At 40.5% G+C, this 19,722-nt stretch overlaps 1 protein-coding gene across 3 annotated transcripts in view; it reads left to right on the top strand.

Annotated features, from left to right (window-relative positions):
* FNDC3B (fibronectin type III domain containing 3B) overlaps positions 1-19,722 on the top strand; it is a 358,190-nt gene that overhangs the window by 307,348 nt on the left and 31,120 nt on the right. For all 3 annotated transcript variants that reach the window (XM_082839878.1, XM_082839880.1, XM_082839879.1), the window contains exons 22-23: positions 3,906-4,186; positions 15,982-16,194. In XM_082839878.1, coding sequence (XP_082696004.1) covers positions 3,906-4,186; positions 15,982-16,194 — 494 coding nt within the window. The remainder of the gene's footprint in view (positions 1-3,905; positions 4,187-15,981; positions 16,195-19,722) is intronic.

Below are 19,722 nucleotides of genomic sequence, written 5' to 3'. Positions count from 1 at the left end.
GTCAGACCCTATGAAGGGGATAGCACTTTCAAGGCCATAGCTATGCTAAAGAAGTATTGCCAGGAAAGGGGTCTCCCCAACCTGTATTGATTTCTTGATACCTATAGACCAAATCTGAATTGTTTTCATTTGACACTGCTACAAAGTCAGGTTAAAGATGAATATTCTTTTGACTCTTCGGTGCCTTAAAAATTAAATCACTGTGATACCTATACTGTGTTTTATAAAAATTAGGTGGAACATTTCTTTTTTTTTTTTTTTTTTTTTTACATTTCTTGTTTGAATATTTTAATTACCACGTACCCAAGTAATTCTATTCACATGAAGCATATTGTATATTATAGACATACTCTTATATTTTAGTAAGATTCTTTTGAATTGTTTCCGTTGTAAACTGGTAATATAGTAAGTGATATAACTCGAGAAAGCTAGAACAAAGCTAGGCAGGATCCTGGAATAGAGAAAGAACATTATCGGGAATTGGTAAGATTTGAATCTAACTACATAAGGTCTGAACGTCATTAATACCGTTGTACCAATGTTAATCTCCTGGTTTTGATCATTGTTTTATACTTATGTAAGGTGTTAATATTAGGGGAAGCAAGGTGAGCGATTATATGGAAATTTCTCTGCACTATTTTTGCAACTTTTCTGTAAGTCTAAAATTAGTTCAAAATAAAGTATTTCATTGTTGTTTTGTTTTAAGAAAATTGGTTTAGGAAAATTGCTGTTGCTATTTTGTTCTTGATTTTCCCAGGGAGAAGGAGGGAAGTGAAGCACTGACAGCTGGCCTGATATACTCTGCCAGGATTTGACATGTTAACAAATTTAATCTTTACAATAACTCTTTGAATTATGTGTTACTATCCCCATTCTACATCTGAGGAAACAGCGATGTTAATTTGCCTAAGATCACACAGTTAGTAAATAATGGAATCCAGGTGTGAACAAAGCTCCAACTCTAAAAGCCATGTTCGTTTCCTTCTGTTACATGATGATTAAAGCCTTAGTTGATATGGAAGTTGGGCTCCACAGTATCTTATTTTTCTGCCCCTGTGATAAATTTGTATCCAAAAATAAAATCTCTAAATATATACAGTAAGTCCCCTACATACGAATCTTCAAGTTGCTAACTTTCAAAGTTGCGAACGTGCGTTCGCACGTCCAGTCACGTAAGTTAGTTCACATGAAATTGCAGCTTGCCCTCCGTCTCCTGTTGCTGACGACCCTTCAGCTCTACCATCTCCTACCTCCTCTCCCTCCTCCAGTCAGTAACTCTTCTTGCCTGTTCACTCGAGGCCAGCCCCTGTATGCCAGCTGTTGTACTGTACTACTGTACTTTTCAAGGTACTGTACTGTAAGATTAAAAATGTTTTATTTTTTGTGTTTGTTTGTTTTCTATGTATTATTTGTGTGAAAGTAATTACAGTACAGTACTATATAGCCGATTGTGTTAGTTGGGTACCTAGGCTAACTTTGTTGGACTTAACGAACAAATTGGACTTGTGAACGCATTCTTGGAACAGAACTCATTCATATGTAGGGGACTTAACTGTACTCTTAATTTGTGACATAAAAATTTTACCAGAAAGAAAGTTGGTGTTGTCATGAAATAGGACTTGATGTAAAAAATATTACAGAAGGGTTTCAAAAGTGATTTGATAGCAAATGAATGCTCTTAGCTTGCTTCTTTGAAATTAACTGATACACAGACATTATAGTGAAACTTTGATTTAAGAGATCAGACTACTTTTCTTTTGTATTATAATTTGTCCTCATCAGATCTCCCATGAAGTAAACGAGATTTTTGAGTACTTCACCTTCATTTTTTTGTAAGGTGGTTGCCAATGTTTTTTTTTGGCTGCATTGGGTCTTTGTTGCTGCGCGTGGGGCTAGAGAGGGCGACTCTTCATTGCGGTGCAGTGGCTTCTCTTGTTGCGGAGCTCGGGCTCTAGGCTACTGAGCGCGGGCTTCAGTAGCTGTGGCACGTGGGCTCAGTAGTTGTGGCTTATGGACTTAGTTGCTCCGCAGCATGTGGGATCTTCCTGGACCAGGGATCGAACCCGTGTCCCCTGCATTGGCAGGCGGGTTCTTAACCACTGCGTCACGAGGGAAGTCCCCAAATGTTCTTATAAGGAAAAAAATATTGTTAATAACATTTATTGAGCACACACTCTGTGTCAGGTACTGTTCTAGTTGCCAGGGCTACAGCAGTGAACCCGAAAGCCTTGCCCTTGTGGAACTTACATTCTAATCAGGGAGTAATTAAATGAAATAAATACTATACTGGTGACAAATGCTATGATGAAAATAAAAGCAGAGAAGGGAAATAAGAAATGAGTGGGGTCACGGGAGTTGGGGTAGGGGTGACTATAAGTTTTAATATGGTGTTCAAAGAGGTCTCCCTGAAAAGGCAACACTCAAGAGAAGCCTGAGAATACGATTGAATGGGCTGTGTAGATGTCTGGGGGAAAGCTCTGTGGACAGAAGGGGCAGCAAGTTGCAAAGGCCCTGAGATGAGAGCAAATTTAGTGTCCCTGTGGAACAGCAAGGAGGCCAGTGTGGCTGGAGCAGAGCGAGTGAGAGGGAGGGTAGTGGACGATGAAGGCAGAGCGGTCCTGGGTTCTTTGGGAAGGTGGTGGCGGTGAGCAGATTAGATAGGGTCTTACAGGCAGTTGTGAGGCCTTCAGAGGTTATTCTGTATCCAGTGAGAGGCCATTGAAAGGGACAGTGAATACAGACTGTGGGGCAAGGGCTGACACAGGTACCAGTTAGGAGGTCATTACAGCAACCAGATATGAAAGAGTGTAGCTGGACTAGGCTGGGAAAGGATGTGCTGATGCTTTGGGCAGGGGTATGAGAGGAAGAAAGATGTCCAACAGTGACTCAGAGATAATGACTTGAACAACCTGAAGGATGGGGAAAACCACAGGAGGTACAGTGGGGTTTTTGATGAGCAGGAATGGGGTGGAGTCTTAGAGCTGTACAGACACTTAAGTTTGAGATGCCTATTTGACATTTAAGTGGAACTATTCAGTAGGCAGTTGAATACACTAGCCTCGCATTCAGGGCAGAGGTCTGAGCTACACAAATAAATTTGGGAGTAGGATATAAATGGCATTATATTTCCCTGAGACAAGATGAGATGTCCAAGAGTTTAAGCAGAGATGACAGAGAGGCGTGCAAGGCCCACGGCCTGGTGCCCTCCAGTGCTGAAAGGTCCCGGTAATGAGTAGCAGCCAGGAGAGGTGACTGAGACGCAGCAGCAAAATAGAAACAAGAAGATGGTCCCAGAGACCGAGTGAGTGAGGATTTGAAAGCGGTGAGTGATCAGGTGTCAGTGGTGACGCTCAGGTAAAGTCAGATGAGGGCTGAGCATTGACTTCAGGTACGAATTTAGCATTCACATGGAAAACAGGAGGTATCTTTTCTAAAATTCCTGTAGCTCTTCCAGAGCAGCACTTGAGTTAAAAGTCAGATTACTGAATTTTGGTCCCAGCTTGGCATCTAAATCTGGGGCCTGAGTACTTAATTTGACTTTGAGTTCCCTCCTCTGTGAAAGGCAGATAAGAATACCTGCCATATATTATCTACCTCAGATGGTTATTGTGAAGATTGCATAAGACAATACATAAACTGAAGTGGGCTGTGCAAATATAAAGTGTTATTTTTAAACTATTTTTCATAAGAAACGGTGATGGCGATGTTCTCTCTTATTAGCAGAGAAGATGTGATTGGTATTTTTTAGAAAGTGGTATTAACATAAACATTGTGGAGGATTTATTTCTACCTCCATTTCTAGCAGTAATCGTATGTTACTTTAGACTTATTTAACGCCTAATGTGGAGGCATTAGAATGTGCTCATGGGGTAATGTGGACTTTGTCTCGCTGTTCTGTTTTTTAGGCCGTTAATCAAGCTGGAGCAGGACCATACAGTGAGCTTGTCCTTTGCCAGACGCCAGCATCTGCCCCTGACCCTGTCTCCACTCTGTGTGTCCTGGAGGAGGAGACCCTCAACGCCTATCCTGATCCGCCTTCTGTGTGCCTTGTACTGAGCTGGGAAGAACCGTGCAATAATGGATCTGACATCCTTGCTTATAATATTGATCTTGGAGACACTAGCATCACTGTGGGCAATACCACCACCCACGTTATGAAAGACCTCCTTCCGGAAACCACCTACCGGTGAGTGCAGGAAAGTTGAAATAAAGCTGCGTGGACACGTCAGCACTTGGGGCTACAGAGCCTTCAGGTCCTAAAGGCCAAATGGGCGAATTCTAGTCACTCTTAATATATTTGAGTACCAAATGCTAATATAGCTTAAAAACTCGTACTACTTTTTACTTTATGAGTCGGTTATAAATTGATACAAATCCTAACCCTTGAGGGGGAGTTTCACCTACCATTTCGAATCAGTTCCTCCTTGTTGTTTTTTTGATAAACTACTTTTCTTCGTGTTTTTACTGTGACTCATCACTATGGACACCCTCTGTCCCCAGCATGTACTTGGTCCACCTCTGAGGCAGGGCTCTGCCATTCTTCTGATCCCCCAAAGCAGACACACTGTCACAGAGCATTTGTGATGGAGCTTTCGCTCAGGATTTCACGAGGGGCCAGTGAAAAGACGTTACATCACACTCCACCCAGCGAAGCTCAGTTACCACTTGCATTCTTTCTTTTCCCCAGAGTTCCTGTCAGGGAGCCAGCACCTTACCTTCCTCTTCTCACACACCTTTTTCTCAACATAGCCTCTTAAGATTTCAAGTCATTTAACTCTTGTCCCCAGGGTGCCATAGCTGGGGGGACCAAAACAGAAGTTTAGGATTAGTGTTAGAGGAGTGCAGGAACCATCTGGTTAGTCCAGTGCCCTTTGTGAGATTAAACGGCTTCTCGAGGTGAAGGAGAGCACAGATTCAGATACAGGTCCTTAGCGGTGTCTTTGGGCAAGTTACTTAACCTCTCGGTGTCCCAGCTGCTTCCACAGGGTGAGGAGAACAAGATTACTTACCTCAAAAGCCTGTTGTAAGGAGTGAGCAAACAAATATGAAATGCTCGTATAGAGCCCAGCTGTACACAGCACGCGCACAGTAACAGGGATTGTGATTTCCATCATCACCAAGACCTTCACCCTGGAAAACTAGTTCTTCTTGGGGTAGGGCAGGCAGGTAAACTTGCTGCTAGAAAAGGGTTTATCATTTCACTTATTTTTTTTCTGCAGTGTTTCCTAATGTTATAATCTAATAGACTACATTTTTTTATCCCCAGAAACTGAAGAAAGAAACCAGCTTAACAGCTGTAAGATACGAAAGTCCCATCCTGCCTAAGCATGCTATCTCTGCTTTCCCTCTCTTACCAAGTCTTCTGTGAATGATGCATATAAGTGTATTCATTTTGCTTTTCAAAACAGTGACAGTTTTTTGTTTAGTCTTTCCTTCTCTTAAGAAATCTCTGGGGCACAGTACTTATGCACTGTGGGTCTATGAAGTAGTGATAAACACTATCCTTGCCCTCAGAGCACTCAGGGAGTTGGGGGACACTTAACAGCAACCTAAGATAGCAGATGCTTGTGACCTCACAGGCTAAAAATAACACTGTACAGAGTCCTGTTGGCGTTTCAGAGAGGAAGACCCAGGGTGCAGAATGATCGGGATGGTTTGAAGTGGGAATCAAGTTAGAAACTGAATAAAGACGGTATGACTTACTATGGATGAAGAGGCAGGCCAAGGGCATTTTTTCATTTTTAGCATTGTAGCCAATCTCAGAAAACCAGCCACCACCTTCGTTTGCTAACCAAATACTGACTGACCATTGTGTCCAGAGCACTCTAATCAGGTGCTGACGAAATCCAGAGGTGAATTAAACCCAGAACTTGACCTCAGGGACATTCCCCAGTGGTGATGCTCTAAGGAGACCTGACCATGAGGTGTATCTCTGGGGGGAAATGACCAAGTGAATGTCATCCCCTAGCTGTTTCTAAGAGACTGCATGTCCAGAACATTGCCTGACTTGGATTCCTCAGGCCAGAAAACCTATGAAGAAGCCACGGGCTCAGGGCTCACTGAAAGGTCTTTTGTCCAGTGTGATCCACCCCATGTCTACGCAGACTGGACTCAGATCCTCAGGTCAGTCCTCTGAACATTCGGGTCAGAAATCATAAAAGGGCTTTTAGGGCAAGGTGTCAGCCTGAGAATTTTGCTTCTTCCTGCCATTATGCATACCTTAAAGGTGGCTTAAATGATTATAAAACTTTACGGCTTTTAGAAGGTTGATATTGGAGGAACGCTGATGTTTATTTACTAGTCAACATATAGTTGAATGACTTCAAGAAAGAAATCTAGAGGTCAAAAGCTCAAATGAAGGAACTGACCTAGGGGATCTTTGCTTATTGATGAAATGCCAGTTACAGTGGAAATTATCAAGAATATCTTCCACATAAGTGGTTGATGAAAGACATGTTAAAAAGTACCTCAGAGATTAATTCTGTTTTGGAGAAGATGAAATGGTTTAGTAATGTACAGTTTAGATTTGGATAGTGAAACCTCAAGAATCTATTTAAAAAGTATTTAATGGATGTAGCATAAATAATTCATTTCAGTATTAATATGCAAGGCTAGCTGTATTGAGCTGAACATGGAAAGTCACATTGGGAGGATGTCACCTCTTAACCTTACGTGGTAGCTTGTAAAACATCATTTTAGACAGATTGCATGAAAAATGTACAGCTTTAGAAAAGACAGATCTTTGGCCCTAAGTCATATTGTGTTATTGGCAAAGAAAAAAAAAGATTTAGCCAGAGTATTTGCTGGCCAATCAATCAATAAATTGGATGTTTCACATTTAAGGTCATCTTTGTCCAACTCAAGGAATTTTATTCCTATAGCACCTAATTGGATTCTCTATAGTAGAACTCCAGTCAACCCATAGTCTTGTTCTTTTATGTTTCAAAAACACAATTGCAGTAACTGTGGTGAAATACAAAATGAGTATTTCAGGGAACTAAGGGTATAATTTTAGTCCAATCAACTTTTACCTCACCTTTTTTTGTCCCATAAATTGGTTAAAATATAAGTGAACAGATCATGATGTTCTAGATAAAAATGTGGAAAGAAACATTTTAAGCGGCAATGGGGCTTGTTTCTTTTGGGTTTTTGTTGTCGTTGTTGTCGTTTTTAACGTTCAGCAGTTACACGTTGTTCTCACACGGAGCATATTCTCTCTCTGTCTTGCTGGGACAGAAATGTGCACCTCTCCAGCCAACCTACTGACACAGAAATGGATCCATCCCTTTTCCACTGGTGCTTGCCAAACTGTCCACTGGCTTACTGACACCCTGTATAGAATTTGGTTGGAATTACAATGATATTTTTAAATACATTACTTTTAAGCTTAGAACTGAGTTTGTGTTTTGGTTTGCAGAGAAAAAAAATGTTGTTGAAAACAGAGATGTAGGTTTCCTTTTCATGCTTCCTGCCACAGGGAGCCATAGGCTTTGTGAGCTGAGACAAGATTGCCTGGTGTCACCCCCTCCCAGCACCCTGGCGTGAGCATCTCCGGTGATGGAACAGTGTTTTCAGCTTCTACTCGCCAGGCAGTGCATTCCAGTCGTGGATAACTCTATTTCTATAGAGGTTCCCTTGTATTTTGTCAAAACCCCTCTATAGCTAAAATCTACTCAGTTGATCCTGGGCTCTCCCCCAGAGCATCAGCATCACCTAGAAACTTATTAAAATGCAATGTATCAGGCCCTACTGGAGGCCTACAAATCAGAAACCCTTGGGGTGGGGCCCAGCACTCTGTGCTTTAATTAGCCCTGCGGGAAATTCTGATGCATGTTAAAAGTTTGAGAATTCTGCCCTAGAGCGATGATTCTGGAATGCTGATGTATTTAGGAATCACCTGGAGAGGTTTTGCAGAATACAGAGGTCTGAGCCCCACTCCTAGGGCCTAGACATCATTATCTTATTATTTCAGCTGTCTCCTACTTAACCATCTTCACTTCATTCAGCTCTGTCTTCACTGGCATGGGTTTTCTATAACCCGCTCAATCCTCTTCATCGGGTGATTTCTGTTTCTTGATGGCCTCTTTAATGAGTAGCACCCTGACCTCCAGGAACGGTCTGGCTGGCTCAGAGCAGAGCAAGACTGTCACCTTCCCTGTTCTCCATATTGAGCAGTCAGTAAGGTCGCCTAAGATTACTTTTTTTGGCAGCCTCATTATATGTCTGACTCATATTGAGCTGTCAGGTAACTAAAACTTAAGGTAGATTTGTCTGCTGTGCTGTTTTTGCTCGGTAAAATGCGGATGAAAATAACATTTGTTGAGTCCTTAGTATATGTCAAGAACTACATAAACCTGTCAAGAAGTGAATCATAACTCATTTCATTCTAACAAGATGAAGTGGGCTTTATAAGGGGACAAGTTCTAAGTAGTTTAAAAGTAGTGGACTGGAGTCAGACAGCCTTGAAATCAATCCTGAGTCTCTCACTTGGTGCCTCTGTGACCTCTGGCAAGCTATTTAGGCTCCCTGTGCCTCAGTTTTTTGATCTGTAAAAAAGGGATAATTACTTTACATAATAGGGTTGTCATGTTTTAGACTTCAGGCACCTTGTGTGGGACCTGACACCTGGTAAGTAAGCACTCAATAAATGCCTGGTAGGGTAGGGAAGAAAGGAGCTGGCAGGTGGGTTATGACCAGATTACAGGTAGAAATGTGTGTGGGAATCTGGCATTATCTTTTAAGCCACAGGAGACATTTAAGGTTTCTTTCCTGCCAAGACAGGGCACGAAGAAAAGCAGGTCTAAGTGCCTGGAGACGGAATGTGGCACTGGTCTCTGAGGAGCTGTCAGAAGTAGCTTGGTTAAAGGGAGGCATGACTCTGAGCTAGCTAAGGTTACCCTTCCAGGGAGCCTTCTCTGAGTAACTTTACTCTGAACACATCTTTTCCCCTAAAGAGGTTTTCTGTATTTAAGCTACTATTTATTATTTCCTCAGAAGTTGTCTGAAGATGATACTACTCCTTCATATTTTTCTCTTCTTAAGTGGATGATTAGGTAGATTGGTGGGCTTAAAAGCCCATCTTTTGCTTCTTAGGCCTGTCTTACCCCAGCTCTTCATGGAGGAGGGGGGGGGGGCTGTCTTCACTGTCCCCTCACTCGAGGCATCCCGAGTACTGGGACGGCTAATTGTGATTGAGAAATCACCTTCCCCAGTTTTCAAAGTCATTCTTCTTTTAGCATACATAGTGTCATTTGAGAGAGAGAGAGAGTGTGTGTGTAAAGTGCATTATGTTAGGCTATGATCTTCTGAAGCAGTAATGTATTTGGCATCTAAAATTAGAAGATATTTTAATAGTGGATTTTCAATCAAAATTTATAAAGAATATACTTCTTAATTTATTTTATCAGTATTATCAGTGTATTGATGGATGTTGCAGACTTCTAGATACTTAAAGAGATTTTTCACATTAGTCCTGCCAAGGTAGAGCTTCTCAGAATTAAGTCACTTCCCTGAATTGGAAAGCAAAATTCCATTTGCCTTGTACTTACGTTGCAGAGCTTAAGATTTCAGAAAATGATACACATTGCATGTTAAAAAAAAAAATGCAGATCCTATCTAAATGTCAAGATTAACATGTTACTTCAGGTAAAGAGAAAATGTCTCAAGTTTGGGTTTGGGATAGACTAATTTAATAAAACTTGAAAATCGTTTTTTTCTGAGGCGAATTTTTAGAATTGTTCCTCAGGTTAGTATTGTTGTTGTTTTTTTAATCAGTCCTGGGTGAGCTCTCACTGGGATTAGGAAATTATTTTCACACACTGCATTTTTCATCCCAAGACAAAAGAAATATTAACTACCTTAGTCCTTGTTCAGTTTTCTCAGCCTCCTAGACTAAGAGTTCTTAATATTTTTAGAAGACATGGCCTCATTTGATCAGTTCCTCAGCTCTATTTCAGTTTTGAGTGCTACTTTATCATTAAAACTGATTAACATTAGTTCAGTACATCAGCTACATGGAAAAATGTTTTCCATGCATTTTTACTGAAACACATTTTGTTATTTGAATAAATTGAAGCAAGTATTTTAAAACCTAGGCAGTTCATTCCAAGGCCAAAAGTTGTTTTACTAATGTGAAGATAAATTTGACTGTTCTAAATGTCTGTTTCATTGGCAAAAGGCAGTTGATGAACTGAAAGTGTGGTTTGAATTAAAATGATCGTTTGGTTGGATTAGAAGCTGCGTTTGGCTCAAATTATGCTTGGAGGGAATGGTGTGTCAGAATGCACGGAGACTTTGAGCCTAGAAAGACCAGGTTCACACCCAGATCTGACCTATATCTGCTGTGAAGATTAGTGCAAATGACTGAACCTAGGCGGCCTCAGTTCCTGCACTTGTGAAATAGAGTAATTCCTTCCTCATGGGGTTGGGGTAGAAATTAGAGACAGTATCAAATCTAGACTTCAGCACCTAGTAGCCACTGTATCAATTAGATGGAGTTATTTAACCTGAGTTTAACTGCAGTTTGCTCAGCTCTGAAAGCAAGAGAAGGGCCTTCCCTGGCGGTCCAGTGGTTAGGGCTCCACGCTTCCACTGCAGGGGGTGTGGGATCAATCCCTGGTAGGGGAACTAAGATCCTGAGAGGCTCGTGGTGTGGCCTAGATAGATTAGATAGATAGATAGATAGATAGAAGAGAAAACACTCATCTCACTGCATCCACGGGTACAGAGGGCCGACTGAACTGTGCCATTTTATATATGGGACTTGAGCCTCCATGGACTTTAGTATCCACAGGAGTCCTGGGAACAATCCTCTGCAGGTACTGAGGGACAACTGTACTAGTTCCTACTCCATAGCATAGTCCCTTGAACAGAGCAAGTTCTCAGTGCTGTTTGCTGCAGTGGTTATTAACATTTTCATCTGTTTCTAAGGTGTTATCTCACCTTCCGAGAAGGCAGTCCTTTTAGCTGTTGCTGTGTCCTTGGCCATAATTTAGAGGAAGGAGAAACATAGATCGTATCAGCAAATTCCTCAAGTAATAAAGTGAAGTGGTGGTAGTAATACAACTAAAACGAAGATGTACGTTTGTGTGCCCAGTACAGTGCCACTCCTATAGATCCCCAACACGTTTTCTTCACTGCTCTAGGAAGGAATACAGTCTTAAAAGAAGTCATAAAAATAGTAACTCCATAAAGTAGCACTTTAAAGTTCACCAAAGTGCTTTTAGCCACCTTGAATCCTTTTCTGATTGTACGGCAAAGTATAAAATATTAAAAATAGAAAGTACTGGGCTTCCCTGGTGGCGCAGTGGTTGAGAATCTGCCTGCCAGTGCAGGGGACACGGGTTTGAGCCCTGGTCTGGGAAGATCCCACATGCCGCGGAGCAACTAAGCCCGTGAGCCACAACTACTGAGCCTACACTCTAGAGCCCACGAACCACAACTACTGAGACCGTGTGCCACAACTACTGAAGCCCACACACCTAGAGCCCATGCTCTGCAACAAGAGAAGCCACTGCAATGAGAAGCCCGCTCACCACAGCTAGATAAAGCCTGTGCGCAGCAACGAAGACCCAACACAGCCAAGAATAAATAAATTAAATAAATTTATTTTTAAAAAAAAGTACTTCCCATATTCCTTATCTTAATTAAGTAATCCTATTTGTAAATGCAGCGAAGATTTCATAGAGGAGGAAACTGTTACTTAAAGGTGTTAGATCCTTTCCCCAAGGTCACCAAAGTGATGAGCAGAGTAGGCAGAAAGGCTTCACTGCTAAAGAGAGTTAAAATGCTACCATAATATTCTTGTTCTTGGTGTGTGTATGTGTGTGTGTGTGTGTGTGTGTGTGTGTGTATGTGTATGTATGTATGGCTAACATTCGATATGCCTACCAAATACTTCCCAGTTAAAAGGTCAGAGAACCCTAGAGCTGCAGATATTAGGAACCTAGTACCTATCAAAATACTGGGGAGGCCTTGTGAAGAAAATGAATTTACAAAAGTAAATATTAAATCTACATTTCTTTCTGCATCTTGATACTTGTGTATTATAAGCTATTTTTTAATTCTTGTAAATGATTCGGATCTCATAATTTTTTTGTCTTGAGCAGAACAATCTAAAGCAACCCATTACCTCCCTTCCTTTTACTTAATGTAGCTAAAGGGCTGTTGAGGCTGCATGGAGCAAAACAGTAGGATCACCTTGAGTACAGGTGAGCTTGGCTCTGGAGGAATATGGGCAAGCAGATGGAAGGAAGCATCTTGGCCTCTGGGCTCTAGGAATACCTCTGCCCAGAATAAAGGGAAGGAATGGCAGTCTGGACAGTGGAAAGACATTGATATAAACTTTGTAGGTGAGGCAATTTGTACACCATTGAAAAAAGACTGAGTCTGGCTTAATCCCCTTTTCCTGAGTAGGGGAAAAAGGTAGTAATTTCTACGACAATGATGACCACCTTTTTAAAAAGATTTTTCCTCTCCAGTTGCAGAAAAATTTCTTACTTTTCAAATCATAGGGGAACAACTCTTATCTTAATACCATGCAGCTATTTTACAAGACTCATGCTGGGAAGCAAAGAAGAGTTTATTGTAGTCTTTCAATGCTATGTTGAGAGAGTGACATTGCATTATCTACAAGAGACCTGATGTAGCCCTAGTTTAATAGAATCTGGGAAAAGTAAGGCTCTTTGTAATGGAACTTTTGCTGTACTTTATCAGCGATAAGTGTTTGCTACATTCCAAACTGTGAGGCAGATATTCATCCAGTTTTGGGTGATTATGAATAGAGCTGGTATAAACGTGTATGTGCGGGCTTTTGTGTGAACGTAAACTTTAATTCCTCTAGAGTAAAGTCCAAGAAGTGTGATTGCTGGGTCATATGATAAATGTATGTTAAAGTTTATAAGAAACTTTGTAAGCAAATTGTTTTCCAATGTAACTATACCATTTTGCATTCTCACCAGCAAAATAGGAGAGTTTCAGTTGTTCCTTATACTTGCCAGAATGGTATTAATAAGCATTTTTTATTTTGGCCATTTTAATAGGGATATAGTATTACCCCATTGTAGTTTTAATTTGCATTTTCCTAGTGGCTAATGATGTTAAACATCTTTTTTGTGTGCATATTTGCCATGTGTATATCCTCTTTGGTGGAATGTTTGTTCCAGTCTTTTGCCCATTTTTTTTATTAGTTGGGTTGTTTTGTGTTGTTTTGCTGCTGAGATTTGAAAGGTCTTAGATGCATTCTGGATACATTCTTTTCACACCATATCTAAAAATTCTTTAATTCTAGGTAACAAATATTTCCTCCTGTTTTCTTCTTAAGAGTTTTATATTTTACATTCTACACTTAGATCTGTGATCCATGAGTTAACTTTTGAATAAGATCTGAGGTTTAGATTGAGATTTATTTATTTTTCCTTTTGATATCCAGTTGTTCCAATACCACTTGTTAAGAAGACTGTTCTTTCTTCGTTGAATTCATTCTGCACATTTTTGAAAATCAGTTGGCCATGTATGTGTTGGTTCTGTTGGTCTATGTGTCTGTCTGATACCACACTATCTTGAATACTTTATAGGAAGCTTTATAGTAAGTTCTAAATCAGATAGTGTGATTCTTCCAACTTTATTCGTATGTTTCAGATTTGTGTTAGCAATTTTAGTTCCTTTGTCTTGCCACGTAACTTTTAGAATCAACTTATCTATATCTACTAAGAAGAATCCTGCTGGAATTTTATTAGAATTGCATTGCATCTATAGATCCAGTTTTGGAAGAATTGACATTTTTTCTGTGTAGAATCTTCCAATTCATGATCACAGTATATCTCTGTCTAGTTAGGTGGTCTTCAATAGTCTCAGCAGTGTCTTGCAGTATATTTCTTTATTTCCTATCTCTGTGCCTTTTTTCCCACACCCACTGGCTGGGACTGGTACCTGACATTAAATAGGAGTGGTGAGAGTAGACATCCTTGCTTTGTTCTGATCTTTCATTTAGTCTTTCACCGTTAAGTGTAATGTTAGCTGCAGGTATTTCTGTAGATGCCCCTTTTGGGTTGAGAAATTTCCCTTCTATCCCTAGTTTGCTGGGAATTTTTATTATGAACGTATGTTGAATTTCATTAGATGCTTTTTCTGTATCAATGAGTATGATCATGTGGTTTTTCTTCTTTAGGCTGTTAATATGATGGAACTGGCTAAGGGTTGGAGAATGAGACAGTGTAGAAAAGAAATAAAAAAAGAGGAATGGGGAATTTTCTCCCATTCAGAGACTCTTTGCTTTCTTTTGAGCCAGGCAGCTCTCTGCCCATGCAAATGTCTGTTCCTGGATTTCAGGCTGCGCCGTTGAGTCTAATCCAGTGAGTAAAGGAGGGGAAAAATGGTAAATTCGCTGCTGGTTTGGTGATAGTTCAAGTTCTTCCCCAAATCCTTCAGCTGCTGTTTCCTTTCTGGACTTCTTAAATAGCTGCTCTGTTTACTTTGTCCAGGTTTAATAGCGCATTCAGTGGGAGAGACGGTGGCGTGTGCTTCCTCCATCTCACCTGGAATTAATCTGTTGGGTTTTTTTTCTTCTTAACAATTTACAGATGTGTCATTAGATTGACTTGCTGAACTATGTAATTTTAAATTTGAAGAATTAAGGTTAATTTGAGGTCATATGATGGATTAAGGTATTGTAATACCTAAATGATACTTTCTATTTAGATATGAGCAATAATTGCTGTAAGTGAGAAGTACATAAAACTAAATTATAAGAATATTTTAAACTGATCTGTTTCCTGAGAATTTCTCTTTGACTGTATTTTTTATTATCATGTGTTTTGAAACACTGTTTCAAACTCAAATCAAGTTTAGATGTTGAAACTTTTAGAACTAGTGACACCACACTGCTCATTCAGCCCAATAAGATGCCTATGTACCTAGCAAGGGATCTGGGTGAAAGTTTCTACTAGAGGCCTAGTAATGTGGCATGAAGAGATGGAGGAGAGGCAGACCTGGGGCAGATCTTAAGTGGATGAAGCTGTGGAATGCTGAAGTTATTGAGAGGACTGTCCATATTGTACAGAAGAAGAGAGGAAGAGCAGAGGGTGGGGTGGGAGCTAGTGTGAGACCTTTGGTCCGAGAAGCAGAGGAGAAAGGCCTCTGCAGGGGTCTGCAGGCCACTCAGTGCCAGGAGGAAACAAGCTTCAATAACATGCAGTCACTGCGGGAAGGAGTGTTGAGGATGAAGGTGGAGCAGTGCCATCAATGTGTTGTGTGATGACCTTGGAGAACTTTTTCAATCAACCAGTAAGGAAGTAGAGGAACAAGAAAAATAGGAATGATAATAGGAAATTTTTTCTATATACATTTTAACTTTGATTTTCAGTTCCTAGACCATGAGAGCAGTGTTAGTATATCTTTATTACCCATAACACTGCACATAGTAGACATCCAGTTAAGGTAATTGCACATCTGAATGACACTCTGTTACCAGCAGTGCCTGCACACATAGCACTGGTTAAGGACTAGCAGAGGTTGTTGGGTGAGGCTGGAGAAAGGGGAGGAAAATGTGCTGTTGAAGAGCTGTTATCCTAAAACTGACTTTGAGGCGGCTGAAGGGTGGCTAGAACAAAATATGAAAGTCTTTAGTATGTCTTCCCTTTTCTGCCATTCTTTCTTTTTCTTTCTTTCTTTTTTTCTTTCTTTCTTTTTCTTTCTTTCTTTCTTTCTTTCTTTCTTTCTTTCTTTCTTTCTTTTAATTAAAGAACTAAGGGATATCTTGCTAATGTGGTTTTTTGGGGCTATTTTTTGGAATGGAGAAGATAATCTGTTTTCCGAGCTGCCCATTTCTCTATTTGTCTTGAATTATTTTTAACTTGTTTTCCTTTATTCCATGACACTGCTTATAGGGGCAAGTAAGAAATACACCACACAATGTTTATTTCAAATGAGGAATCACTGCTTCTTAAACCAACAACCTTTGTGATTTTTTTTTCCTTTTTCCAGGATCAGAATTCAGGCCATAAATGAAATTGGAGCTGGACCATTTAGTCAGTTCATTAAAGCAAAAACTCGGCCGTTACCACCGTTGCCTCCTAGGCTCGAATGTGCCGCTGCTGGGCCCCAGAGCCTGAAGCTGAAATGGGGAGACGGTAACGCCAGGACGCACGCGGCTGATGGCACGGTGTACACACTGCAGCTGGAGGACAGAAACAAGAGGTGAGGACCTGAGGCTTCATCCGAAAATTCGATGGCTTTGGGTTGTGGGATGGAATCTTCCTTGTTCATTTGCCCTCTGAAGCACTCTTCGTCCTTATTGAAAGACTCCCTAGGTATTTGGGTCCTGCGTTTTATACCCAAAGTTGCACCCTCCATTCTCCATTTGGAATTTTCTAAATTAACATTCTCATGATCCTGATTTCCCTACATGTGATAATATATGTGTTTTTTTCTTTCATAAAGCCAGAAAATGGAGAGAAATTATCCAAAAAGAAAATGGTCGAATTCAAGTCCATGCTGTTTAATAGTGTTATATTAGCCACGAGTGCAGAGGGAAATAAGACTCAGGAAAAGATGTTAACCTCTTTAAATATTCAGTAACCATCGGGACAAACATGTTTACCAGTCTGAAATAGCTATGGTGATGTACAGATGGGGATTGTGCTCTGTAACTATGGGCAATGCAATATAATATCAAATTAACTGGAGCAAATAGGAGATTCTTTATAAAACTCCATGCTCAGGAACACTGTTGGCTACAGAAATCAAATACAGCCTTTCACATAGTATTTATTTAATCTAACTTTATTTCCTCTGAAAATGGCTGATCGAAGATGGGCAGCTGAACTGTATTTAGGAATAATTCAGATGCGTAGCAAAAGTTAATGACAGAAAGTTCTGTTACCAAAAGTTCAAATGAGAGAATCAGCTGAAGGAGGTAGGAGATGACCATAAAACCAAGACAGCCTGATGGAGTAGACATGCTGCCCCTTCCTGTGCATACCTGCCAAAGCACAAACCAGCGTATGTGGAAGTATTCCTGTTATTTCCCCTTAATGCATCACAGTATCCTGCTCTTTTATATGGGGACCTGGTTCTAATTAGCACAGAGACCCCTGTCCAACCTCTACCTCTGCTCTGTACTCGAGTACTCGGATTCACGTGAGCTCAGTGGAGTCCTGCTGTGTGGAAGGCACTGTTTGGGGTGGGCCCTCGGGGACACCAAGCTCAAGAACGAAAGGAAGGCCCTGCTTCCCCCTCCAGAAGCATAATATCAACCTACAAATAGTCGTAGAACACTAGTGCCATTGGAGAAAAGCGCTCTGGGAGTTTGAAGGGGGCAGACGTAGGGAATAAAGTGCAGAGACTGGTTGGTTGCAAAGATCAGGAACAGCTTTTTGAAACAGATAACATTTGAACTTGACATTGGAAGACCTGGAAAACACAATAGTTTGACTTAGAAGAAAAAAAGTGATCGTCCTTTTGGGAATGAGTCCCAGTGTAGAAAGGACAGAGAAGGTAGGGCTTCTTTGGGGGAGGTTCATTAGAGATTAAATTCATACTCATTCACAGACAAGACCATTTATCTTACTGTGCTGTGTGCTTTTGGAATGCATTTTTCACGGACTCATTATTTTACTGGTAGGAGACTCCTTGACCTTACTGGCAAGAACAGGAATTATGGACTAACAGAAATCATGATAAATATATAAAGCTAGCATTTGGGGAAATTTGTACATGAGTCTCTTTTTTCCTGGGCTTTTGGCTTACATTGTTGGCAGGGAGAACCTTCCTTAGAAAATACCTTCTAGTTGTACTGTTGAGAAGAAGTGAATCCCAGGAACATTTTTGAAGCTGGTGGCAGAATTGGGAACAGAACCAGCACCTCCTGACTTCCCCATGCAGCTGCCTCTACTATTACCTCCAAGAATATGGGAAGAAGGACAGCTTTGCACCAAACCTGCTATCCCCAGTGTGCTGCAGTCCTGCCCTCTGCAGGGCAGCTACCTGAAGTGCCTTGTACAGAGAACTGAACAGATGCTTAGAACAAAATCTCCATGAGCAAATAAGAATGCTAGTCCAAATAAGAATGCTGGTCCAAATAAGAATGCTGTTGTTAGACATTTAAATATGCCAGACAGAAAATAGTGCAGAGTCTAGTAATCAATACAGGCTCCTTCCTCATAAAAAAAAAAAAAGAAAACAAAAAGAGGGGGGGCTGGCTTGTAATCAAATAAATGACTTGCCTAAATTTAAATGGCATTTTAAGAAAACTTACCATTAGGAACAGTGTTTTTCTTAATTTTATGGGCTAGAGTCCAAATTTATCTTTTTCTAAATTAGATTTGTCAGTGCTCCCAGAAGTTATTAAAGTAATAGGAATATAGAACATAATAAATTCTCATTCCATTTGTGGAATTATTTTCCTGGGATTTAAAAGGATGAAAATTGACCTATTTTGGGTTTGAAGATGACCTTCCTTAGTGTCTTGAAACTGAGCTCGTGTAGTGAAAATGGCCCCACGAATCCAAGCCTTTAACTCTGGCTCTTGAGTAGTGAAGATCAGCGAGAAACACCTTGAGTTGGATAGATCATAATACTTGTTCTTAGCCAGCTCTCTGTCAGTTCTTTAGGACTTGGGTCTGGCCTGTCCAGTGTTTTCTTCCAAAGTGACAGCTGTCTTTTTCATTGAACTTGTGGTTGCTAGAGTGGTTTCTAGTTGTGGCTTTGGGGAAAAGTGTACACATCCTTTAGCGTGTGTATTGATTTCATTAAGCACTAACAAGTTCCTATTATGGATGTGGCAAAAATATTATATATCCTGCTGTGGCCAAGGTGAGAATCAGAGTTAGGTCCGATGGTGGTTTTAATGTACTTTCTTAGCTGTCAGCTCTCAAAATATTTCTTTTGCCGTGTACGCTTGTCTCACCAGTCACTGTGGGCATTTGGAAGGAGGGCTGTGGTGTCTGAGTCTTGTCGCTGTCCTAGCCAGCCAATGCAAGAAATCTGAGTCTTTAAACATGTTTTGCAACAGAAGCAGGGTGAAAATGAATAACTCCCTGCTTGGCAATTGTCAGATTAAAGAGTTGAGTTGATTTCAGCTGCTAAACTATTGCTCCTGCGTTTTCCACATCCATGAAATACAAAGGGGTTGAACTAGAAGCTGAACTCTGAGATCCTTGCCACCTTTTCACCTTAAAGCAGTGAATCTTTGTAGATTATTTGTGAGCTAAATCCTATATAAAAAGATGTATTTTGTAAATGATTAGAGAATGTTATCTCTTTTTTTCTTCATGTTTAATTTCTGCTTTTGACAAATAAGAAAATAAGAAGAAAGATATTGACTTTCCTTCAGAGTGACCACTTAATGGGCAAAACCGCTAAGGTTTTGCATCTGTGATCTGCTGGTTTATTATGTTTAATTTATATACCTCATAATCAAAAAAATCTGAAATGACCCAGAGATTTCTAAGTATACCGTTTGGCCAAAAATATATTTTCAGACTTTCTAAAGGACACTACTATTTATTGAGCACCTACAAAGTGCCAGGCATTGAGAGCTTTATCTACATTATTTAGTTCTTGAATAGATCACAGTCTGGTTGGGGATAGGTAGAAGAGACAGCAAATCATGGTGTGGAGGGCTTAAAGATTGACACATGCACGGAGTGTTGAGGGAAGGTAGAAGCATGGCATGGACTTCAGGCTTAAAATTGAACAGAGAAGGCTTATTAGAAAAGGTAACAA

Source organism: Leucopleurus acutus, assembly GCF_964270905.1.
Source record: "Leucopleurus acutus genome assembly, chromosome: 5".
NCBI classification, from domain to species: domain Eukaryota; kingdom Metazoa; phylum Chordata; class Mammalia; order Artiodactyla; family Delphinidae; genus Leucopleurus; species Leucopleurus acutus.
Note: the sequence above shows the minus strand (reverse complement) of the source record. Positions and strands in the feature narration are given on the sequence as shown.